Source organism: Echinops telfairi, unplaced genomic scaffold (assembly GCF_000313985.2).
Source record: "Echinops telfairi isolate 266 unplaced genomic scaffold, ASM31398v2 ScPeMD7_3;HRSCAF=10, whole genome shotgun sequence".
Classification (NCBI taxonomy): domain Eukaryota; kingdom Metazoa; phylum Chordata; class Mammalia; order Afrosoricida; family Tenrecidae; genus Echinops; species Echinops telfairi.
Genome location: NW_022103899.1, coordinates 64670935 through 64681569, shown reverse-complemented (window position 1 = coordinate 64681569; position 10635 = coordinate 64670935). Strand labels below are relative to the sequence as shown.

Genomic DNA, 10635 nt, shown 5'->3' with positions numbered 1-10635 from the left:
CACTTGTTGTTCCCTTGTCCCTGTGCTTGTTAACAACCTCTTCCTTCCTCCCCCACTGCTTTGTCGCCATTTGGTACCAGTTTTAGTTGGTAAAGATCATGTAGAAACAAACAAATGGTTAAAAATAAACGTTAAATAGCATAATTAAAACCACAACATTTTTTTAAACTACAACATTTTAAGATATTATAAACCCTGATCCAGCAAATGCATTCGTTATAAATGGCTATATGGTAGAAGTTCTGGCTTTTCACCTGTTTCCTTCAGGTGACTCATATGCCAGGAGCAGGTTCAAAGGCTGCCTTGCCTCACCCTAGGCACTCTGTGAAAATGCTGCGTTTGCTTTTACAACACAAGAGGTGACTGTGGGAAGCTGAACAGACAGGTCCTACCAGTTTCAATCACCACTGCCCTGATGAGATGATATTTTATTTCCTCCTCAAATAAGACCTTACAAAAAAATTACTCAAGGTCCCTTGAGTTCTAACACTACCATCTAGGCACTGGTCATTCACTATCAAAGAACACACACACACACACACACACACACACACACACACACACACACCCAGCTGTCCCCCCACCAGATTTGACAGAAGACTGGTGAGCACTGGGCTTCACAACAGGAGCTGCCTCCACACAGCCCCAGAGGCAGAGTGCATGGGAACCTCGGGGAGGTGTCTTCACAGCGCTGCCTAGCACCCCATCCCCCTGGCTTCTCGGCAGAAACCTCCAACACGAACATCCTCCAGCAACATTCACGTCCCTTCTCTTGTTCTTACTTCTGTAGCGTTAAGGAGAGCAAGGGAAAGCCTATGAAGATGTCGTTTTATGTTAACAAGGAAATATAGAAAAAGAGAGTACATTCAATTTTTAAATGAATTATTATTCTAATACTGTTTAGCAAAACATAAGAATGTGTTCCACTGTATCATAGGGGTAAAGGAGTGAACAAGACTCCTTAAATAGCAATACCCTTGAGAATTTTCAAAATATAGATTGTAGTATGGCCACCCTTGAACATAAATTATGTTCACACTACATAAAGTGCATTTTATGTCAGGCTATGTTCTGCTGTTTGCTTAAGCGCCACACCTGAACAGGGATGACAATCAACCCATGTACACACACACACACACACACACACACACACACCTGCAAGATCCACCCAGATGGCTAGTGGCTTAGTCAGAAAGTCCTGCCACAATCAAGCTGGCTACAGTCTGTGCCCCTCAGCACTACTAAAACCGCTTCTAATAAGAGATGAAGAATGAAATTAACCACAACAACATAGGAATCTGGACAACAGAAGACTGCTTTCTGAGCCCAAAAGAGAGAGCTGGATATGACTGTCTTTAGGGGTTTTACTGTCACCAGAGCATAACTTGGTCAACCCAATAACACTGTAAAGTTTAACTAGTAAACAGGAATTTCACATGCAATACCTGAGGTTCAGAAAATATGCTTCCCAAACATTTACAATTTGGGGGCATCATATTATTTTACAATTTACTAGCTCTCGATTAACTCCATAGTAACAGAATGACAACATATGAAAAGACTGAGATCCTGCTGCAGTTTAGAATTCACCAGAATCTTCTCACCTCAATGTCGAACGTCTCCACGGTGCCATCAAGCAGCTTCACCCTGACTTGGAGGTGCTTCTCCTGCGCCCGGGCTGGGTTCCGTGCCATTGCTGCCAACAGGCCCTGGCCGGGCTCCAGTGTGCTCACCCCAGTGGGGCTCTGGGTTCCCAAGCGTGTCCCCGGTGTCTGTAGGACTCTGTACGTCCCTTCAATCTCTCCCATGCTCTGCCTGCTAGAAGTGAAGCAGACAGACCACACAGTCACCACCCATTAGTTGGACAATGAGACAATGGAACAGAAATATTGAGTACACAGGGACTCTCCACACTATTTTCTCAACTTCTGGCAAGCCTTCAATTACAGCAGAAGAAAAAGTTCAAAAGAGCACAATCAGCTTCTATAAGCGAGGCAGGCATCGATCCGTTAACCCATGGCCCCCAGTGAGACTTAAAGCCCAGTGGTTACTGAGGTTACCACTTGGAGGACCTACCCCCACTCACAAAGTGAAGGGCCTCTCCTCTGCCAGGCTGCCCAGGGCCCCCCATTCCCACACCCCCACTGCCATTATCTGATTCCCCATTGGCTCCAAACAGACCCTGTCCTGACGAGCTTTCAATGTCGGTGCAGATTCAGAATCTGTCGGGCAATTCTTAGCTGGCTGGACGCACTCACGGGTGCTCATTTCTTCCGACTGCCACTCAGGACAGGAGAAAACGCAGAGAAGTCAGTGAGGACTACCAGCCTTGCCTTCCGTGCCAGCTTTCCACTCTTTGGTCTTTCTGTATCAGTGTCTCACTGAGATGGCACGGACACCATGAAGCCAGGAGGTAACTCCAGACATCACACTGGATGACAGTTTGGGTGGTGGCCATGAGGACAAGCACTTAGTATCAACGTCCCCAGCACCTGCCAGAAGCTACCCTCACAATAACCAGCTATACCACCACCATTTCACAGATAACGACACCGAGGGCTGAGCGGGCCCCTTAACTAGCTGAGTGTTGCTCTTGGTGCACTTAAGTCAGACCAGAGTAACGGGAGCGCTGGTGGTGCTGTCAGCTAAACATCGGAGTGCTAACTGCCAGGTTGGCAGTTCAGAACTACCAGTGGCTCCGTAGGAGAAAGATGAGGCTGTCTGTTCCTGTAAAGATAGACAAAGCTCTTGAAAATCCTATCTAGGGCTCTTATGAGCCAGAATGGACTTGACAGCAGTGGGGTTTTTTTTGTTTTGTTTTGTTTTATTTTTTTGGTTTGGTAGCCAGAGCAACAAGGCTAATCTCTTTGCTGATTTTGACAGGCTAAGTCTCAGTTAGAAGTGAATATCATTAGTTTATTTTTAATTATATTTACTAACAGACGTACCTTCTCTTTATGGCAAGTTTTGTTCTTAAATATATATATATATTTAGAAAGCACAAGTGTGGGAACAATTGTGAGGATGAAGCAGGACCAGGCAGTGCTTTGCCTTATTGTACATAAAAGTCTCTGTGAGTCAGAACAGACTGGCCAGCACCTCACACCACCACCATGTTGGAAAGTTCACTTAAAGAAAAATCTCTTGCAGTGTCAGCGGTGCGAGAGATCCTGGTCTGGCCTGGCAGACAAAGCCCAGAAGGGGAACCCGGCAGCAGATGGATGTCTGGTCAGTGAACATGCAGCTGCTGCCAAGCGCTTTTGTACCACTGCTTCACCTTCGAAGAGTCCACCAGCCCGCCCCCACAATCAGTTTGCTGTCATCTTTGATAGTGCCATGGATTAGACTGTGTCCGCCCACTAACAGCAGCATTCTCAGCGGTTGGGCAATTATGTAATCTGGCAGTTGTACAAAGATGTAACTACCCCACTGATGTGATCTGCTCAGCAGTTGTCAGGAGATTGGGGTGAGACGCAACACCCTCACTCAGGTCACAGTCCTGATTTGACCTAAACAGAAGGAGTTTCCAGGCTGTGATCCGCATCTCCTTTTAACTTCTAAGGGAAAGAAGTGAGCAGAGAAGGAGAGACCTACTACCATGAAGAATGAAGAGCTCAGAGTAGAGTATGTTCAGGGTCCCTGAACTGAGAACCTCCTAGACTCTAGGAAAGACTGACGCCATGACACACGGAGATCTCTGAGGAATGCAGGGACCTTTCTCCTTCTTCATGTTCCAATATTCTTATTGGGACAAATCAATGTATTATCTTCTATCACTTGTGTCAGGTTCAAAGCTTTCCATCTTCCCTAACCAAGGTAACCTATCCAATTCACTAAGGGGACCTTTCCCACGCTCATCTGACATGTCAAATAAGCAAGCAGAAAATGAGAACGCTAACACCCCTGGGAAAGTAAACTGTAAGTAGTGGAGCAAAATGATGAGGCAGCATGTCATTTTGTCAAGTTGAATAGCCTTCATTGAGCTGTTTCCAACTGCAAGGGACCCAGGCCACCTCCTCTCACTGACTGTACATCTTTGACCCAAACCACAGGGATGGTTCAGGTCAGTGCAGTCTAGGTAGCATCTCCTGTCACCTTAGAGTGCTCCACCAACCAGGCTGTGTGCCTCACAGGTAGGAAGGAGTAAATCATTACTGTAAATGTTCGCCAAGCAGTTCCCTAATTAGTGTCGCTGATATCAAAGAGAACCAGATGTCTCAGGTTACCAAGTTACTTAATGTAAAACTACTACAACAAATAACAAAAAACAGTGGTCACACAATACTTTGGAAAACTACCATTTCCATGCCACTGATGTTAAAAATGAGATATGTGAGGGTTCTGAGAACCCTCATAAATATGAACTTTCTGATTCCAATTTCACAAACTTTTATTGAGTAGTTAAAGAAAGCACGAGGGTACATGAATGATGCCCCATTGTGAAAATTGATCAAAAACAAATAAATGCTTTCCACAGCCTCAGCCAGTCACAGTTACAAAACTCTAAACAAATTGAGAGTGAGTTCTTTGCAAACAAGGCACAGGAATGGAATGCCTCCTTTCAGTAAGGCTACCGTCTCAGAAGCATACATACCACCATTCTTGAAGCCAAAGTACACTTTCAGAAAAGTCCCATCTTTTCTTTACACTGTTTGATATTTCCCGTTTTTCCTTTTTCTGCAGGGAAATGTTTCTTTAGGTTCTTTTCTTTGTACGTATTACAGGTCATGTCTAAGACTGACCTACTGAGCCTACAGCCAGGGTGATGATCACTCCCGAGGAGGGTGCAGGGTGGCAGGCACAGCCCTTTCTCATGACCAAGACTGTTCCCTTTAGAATTCATGGTCATACATTTGGTGTGCGTGGCTTTGCTACATTTGTGCTTACAAGTTTTTTTATAGTAAGAACATACTTTAATCAGGAAACTTCTCATTTAACTTTGCTCTCTCTTTCCACTAGTATGAGGGCTGAGATGAGCAAGTCAGCTAGATTATATTACACACATAAAGAATACCAGAGCTCTCTTGTGGAGCATCTGGTACACAAGTAGGAACCTTTGCAGGCTTCACACCTTCTACACAGCAAACTCACACCCCACTTATTGCTGCCCAGAGGGAGACATATGGTGTGAGCGTAGACTTAGAGCCAATGCAAGGCAATGGCTTCTCTTTACGTAGGGACTTTCTGGTCTTGAGCTTATAAATCTGTCAAAAATAATTGTTAGGTCGTAGCCTGCCCTGTGATTGGATTATTTTATGTACTTTGCAGGGATGACTCTGTTTACTCTGCAAATATGATGCATAAAGTCACCAATATAGGTTAAATGACCTTGTGGGGATTGGTCAATTTGGGGCCTGGCCGGGAAGGCCATGTCTAGAGATTGATAAAGAACTTGTATATATTACCTGACAGAAGTAGAAAGAAGTCACGGGGGAGAGGGGAAACCCCCTAAGAGCTATAAGATGTCTAAAGAGCGGTGATACCGAAGATGGTACAAGAGCGAGTGAAGTGGCACTAGCAGTACAAGTGGCAGAAACCACAGTATCTAGAGAGGCTGTGGTGCTGCTTGCAGAAAAAAAGAACCGAGCACACAAGAGACTTGCTGGAAGAGCAGAGTGCTTCTGGTCACATGCTGGCAGAGCCAAAAGAGCGGTAACATTTTCCCTGAGCAGTGAAGAGACTCAAGAAGGCCCAACAGCAGAGGCCTGGCTCAGAGAAGCACAAAGGTAAGAGATGGGCTGCCGGCTTGCAGGGAGCCGAGAGCTGCCCCAACGGAAGCTGTCCCCATTGACTAAGATGATCCTGAGTTTAGCCTGTTAATTGTCCTAGAAAAACATGGAATTGTGGGCATGATCTATGAATTGTGAGTGGGCAGGCACCACAATGATTACCAAACCCAGTAGAGAAGTAGGCAGTGCCACGTGGAGAGAGTTGGTGTCAGAAATGGCGAAGAATTTGGACTGAAGGTATATCTGGCATCTACATAGAAATCGGCTGTGTGCTGATCTGCCTTGGGTGTATAGATGAGTACAGATGTTAGATTCCCACCAGCCAGTCTCATCCTTGAGAAACACTGGAGGAAGACCAGCTCACTACTGAGGAAACCCAGTGAGGTTGCCTACTGCTGCTATTCCAGAAGAATTTTCTGTTTACAATTACACAACAACATGACAAACATACCATTTTGGGGGTGGGGTGGGGTTTCTTTTTTTATCGTTTTATTAGGGGCTCATACAACTCTTATCACAATCCATACATACATCAATTGTGTAAAGCACATTTGTACATTCATTGCCATATTTAAAAATTACTTCCATTTTAAGTTTAAGAGAGCCTAGGAAGTTAGGATCTGAACAGAAAATTGATATGTAACCCGAATGATCTCTGCATGCCAGTTAGTTTGGTTTTGGAACCAGAGGCATTCTGGGTACTTCCAGTAGAAACATGAGGGTGCCCAGCTAGCAATCATCAGCTGCAGTCTGGCAGTGCTACCTACTGCAAACCAGGCTCCTGTGGATTTACTTTCACTTAATAATAAAAAACACACGGTGACATAATATTTCCATTTTACCGTTGAGAAAAAAAATCAGCTAAAAAACGTTGCCAAGGAATACACAACTCAGAATTGGCTGAGCCAGAACTGAAACCCAGAGCTGGCTACCACGACAATGTCCCCTCCCAGCCAGTGGCTGATCATAATGCATAACTCCTCGGCCAGAGGGAGAGTCCACGTTTCGTGTTAGAGGATGCTGGCTAGCATTTTTCACACTATAAAATCCCAACTTCCTTGAGACATTTTGGGTTGCCTGCTTCAGGAGGGTAGAAAACAAACTTCTATACGGAGCACCCAAAGCAAGCAGAATAAAATACTCATCACCTTTACTCACTCAGCTCGCTGCTACTGGCCAAGTCGATTCAGACGTATAGCAGCCCTACAGGACAGCACAGAACTATGTCCATGGATTTCTGAAGATGCAAATCTTTCATCTATGCATGGAAGCGTTGGGCATTAACTTTTATGCTAATGACTCACTGGTGGAATTCTTACCTAGTCACCCAAACCTGGCTGCCCCACCATGTAGCAACAGAAAGGCCCCTTTTGACTCCTTTTCTGAGCACGTTTTAGAATGAGTGACTAGGGAATTTGGTCAATGTAGGCAAGCAAGTGAAAGCATTTCAGGACTCGAACTACAAGATCAAGACTCAAAATAGCTGATGACAAACAGCTGGCCCCGGGTCGGGTCTGGGAGCTGCTGGAAAAGCAGGGAAGTGCCTGGCTGCACAAACATGAACACATGGACACTATCTTCCTTTAGACAGGAAGCTGACACAGTTGAGTGCCATAGAAACTCCGCTAGTGCCAGGGGTCAGAGAAGCCAGCAGCTCACCTGAAAACACAGCAGGGTGCTTGGGAGGTGGCCAGATGGCCTGCTTGAAGCCCAAGGACATGCCATGGCAAAGAGCAGGAAGGGCAGCCATCTGTCTCAAGCACCTCTGGTGCTGAGAGGGTGGCCTATGCCCACAGGAAGGTGTCCAGCTAGCTGGGATATAGAATAAAAAGGCTAGTACCAGTGGTGATACTGAAGGGCACAAAGGCAGCCTAGTGCTGGAGAACCCAGGTCAGAACACCTAAGTTATAACCCCACCTCTGCTGTGAATCAGTCAACACAATGCTGCCAGGCCCTGTAGCAGGCTGACCCTTCTCAACTGTAAGAACCTCCTATTCTGCGATTTGACAGCTCAGTGACAAAGTAAAACAAAATGTGGTCACAATTCCAACTAGTTTACATTAAAGAGAAGTGCTTGGCTGCTATTGAAAAGCTGGTGGTTCAAACCTACCAGTTGCTCTTGGGAGAAAGATGTGCTTCTGTAAAGATTTATGGCCTTGGGAACCCTGTGGGGCCATTCCATGCTCTCCTATAGGTTCCTATGCCTCAGGATGGATGCCAGCAGTGCTTCTTTTGTTGTTGTTTTGAGTAACCAAAAAGTAAACAAAAAATTGTATTCTCCTAGCCTTCCTCCCTTGTCAGAAAATCGGGGCCAAGTGCCACCTAGAAAAGGAATCTCTCCTTGAGACAAATCCAAGAGTATCTCATATATGAAGGTTATAGGTCACCACATTATTTACAAACCTTACAATTTCACTTTTACTCCTTAGGTCTCAAAAAAATTGCTTCAACACTACACACTGTCAATATTTATTTCCTTTAAATAAATACTGAAATACATGGGTTATGAAGTGCCTAGGTGGCACATACAGTTCATGCTCAGCTTCTAACCTAAAGGTGGAGGTTAGAGCCCACCCAGTGGGGCCACGCAGGAGACGCCCGGCAATCCGCGCTCGAGAGAACTCCACAGTGCCAGGTGTTACCGAGGTGGCTCCACCTCAGCGAACCCGTTCAACAGAGCGAAACACTGCCCAGTCCTGCACCATCCTCACAACTGTTGTTAAGTTGAGCCCACTGTTGCGGCCACTGTCACTCCATCATGCTGAGGGTCGCTTGAGCCTCTGATCCCTAAACAGTTCTCTCTAGCTCATGGGGTCACCATGAGTAGGAATCGACTCAACAGTTCATGGATTTGGTGATGATTTCTGTTCGTTGTGATCTCGGTGAAAGTTTACAAATTGGTTTTCCATTCACCAATTCGTCCTACTTCCTCCCTGTGTTTACCATTTCTCTTCTTTCCTACTCACTGCTTTCTGAGCTTTATCCCTGGGCGAATGCTGCCCTTTGATCTCAGAGTTGATTGTTCTAATGAGTGCACACCACGGTGGTGTGATTGCTCACCTTATGAAATAGAACCATGAGGGTGATTTCAGTTTCAGGTCTGAAGGGTGTCTAAAGGTCACAGTCTCAGGGATTCCATCAGCTTCTATTGGACCAGTACGCCGGCCTTTTTACCATTTGAGTTTTCTTCCACACTTTTCCCCCTTTCTATCCAGGGCTTCCTATTGTGATCCTGTTCAAAGCGTTCATCCGAATTAGCCAGGCACCGCTCGTTTTCTGGTTGCAGGTAAGGAGAGTGGAGTTCATGAGATTCTTTGGACTAATTGTTCCTTGGGTCTTTGATTTCCTTCACTTTTCTTTGGTTCAGATGTGATGAGACCAGTCATTGCAACTTGATGGTCTGGTGTTTTTCTTCTTAGCATTTATACCTTCTATTATCAGGTGTTTTGACTTTATGTTAAACACAAAGCTATAGACCAGCGGTTCTCAACCTGTGGGTCAAGACCCCTTTGGGGGTCGAACAACCCTTTCACAGGGCTTGCCCAATTCTTAACAGTAGCAAAATTACAGTGTTTGTAATGAAAGTAGCAATGAAAATAATTTTATGGCTGGGGGTCACCAAAACATGAGGAACTGTATTAACGGGTCACAGCAATAGGAAGGTTGAGAACCACTGCATATAGAAAACTCAAGTGGTAAGAGTGGCAAGGATTTTTGAGATAATCTGGCTCAAAGGCTCCTTCTCAACACCCGGCCCCCCCTGCCCCCATATGAAGCTGATTTAACATCAAAATGTCCACAGAGAAGGTGGAAAGGTCCTATGTACTGCTTTGGTGTGAAGGTGAAAAGAAGTGAGATGCAAAGCCAGGTGCAAGTTCTTTAAGATGAAAAGACACACTACTTAGTTTAACACACACACATTCACCAACTCCCCGTCGTTTCCGTTTTATCTCGGTTATTGTCCTTTTTAGTCCTAAAGCTCCCTTTGCTTCTTCTTTACATGTTCCATAGTTTTTCTGAGACTTTCTGTCTTGCTATTTGCTTCAAGAGTACTTACTTCCTGGAATACTTTTATAGTTGCTTTAAAGTCTGTTATTAGTTTTTTATTGCAGCTTTCATAAATCACCTCAAATGTAGTGACTTACACACGCACTTGGACCGTCTCAGCTCTCATGGGCTCGAAGCCAGCATGGTGTGGACCCAGGTGGGTTCTTGCAAGGACATGGCAAGGCTTAAGTTAAGGTGTCACTAGCTGGGGATCCCTTGCTGAAGATCATCCAACAATAACAAGGAGCTGCCAGAGGTTCAGGCTGGATTCAGAAGAGGACGTGGAGCAAGGGATATTATTGTTGTCAGATGGATCTTGGCTGAAAGCAGAGGATCTCAGAAAGATGTTTGTTTCATTGACCATGCAAAGGCATTTGACTGTGCAAGCATAATAAAGTATGGATAGCTTTGAAAAAATGAGAATTCCATAACACTAGATTGTCCACATGAGGAACTTGTACATGTATTATGAAGCAGCTGTGCAAACAGAACAAGGGATTACCACATGGCTTGATATCAGGAAAGGTTGCATGTACCAAGGTTGTGTCTTCTCACCATACTTATTCAATGTGCAAGCTAAGCAAATCATCAGAGAAGCTGGCTTTTGAAGGAAAATGTGGCATCAGTATTGGAGGAAGCCATATTAACAATATGGCTGATGCAGTATGCAGATGACCCAACCTTGCTTGCTGACAACGAGGAGGACTTGAGGCCCTCTCTGATGAAGATCAAGGACTGCAGCCTTCAGTGTGGCTGACCGCTCAATGGAAAGAAGACCCAAATCCTCACCACTGGCCCAGTAGGTAACAGCATGATCAATGGAGAAAAGATTGAAGTTGTCAAGGATTTTGTCTTTTTT

At 45.1% G+C, this 10635-nt stretch overlaps 1 protein-coding gene across 1 annotated transcript in view; it reads right to left on the bottom strand.

Annotated features, from left to right (window-relative positions):
• FARP2 (FERM, ARH/RhoGEF and pleckstrin domain protein 2) overlaps positions 1 to 1813 on the bottom strand; it is a 62707-nt gene extending 60894 nt beyond the window's left edge. Inside the window, exon 1 of the mRNA XM_030886936.2 lies at positions 1605 to 1813. Within this exon, the coding sequence (XP_030742796.2) occupies positions 1605 to 1808 (204 nt within the window). The 5' untranslated portion in view covers positions 1809 to 1813. The remainder of the gene's footprint in view (positions 1 to 1604) is intronic.
• Between the last annotated feature and the right edge of the window lie 8822 nt (positions 1814 to 10635).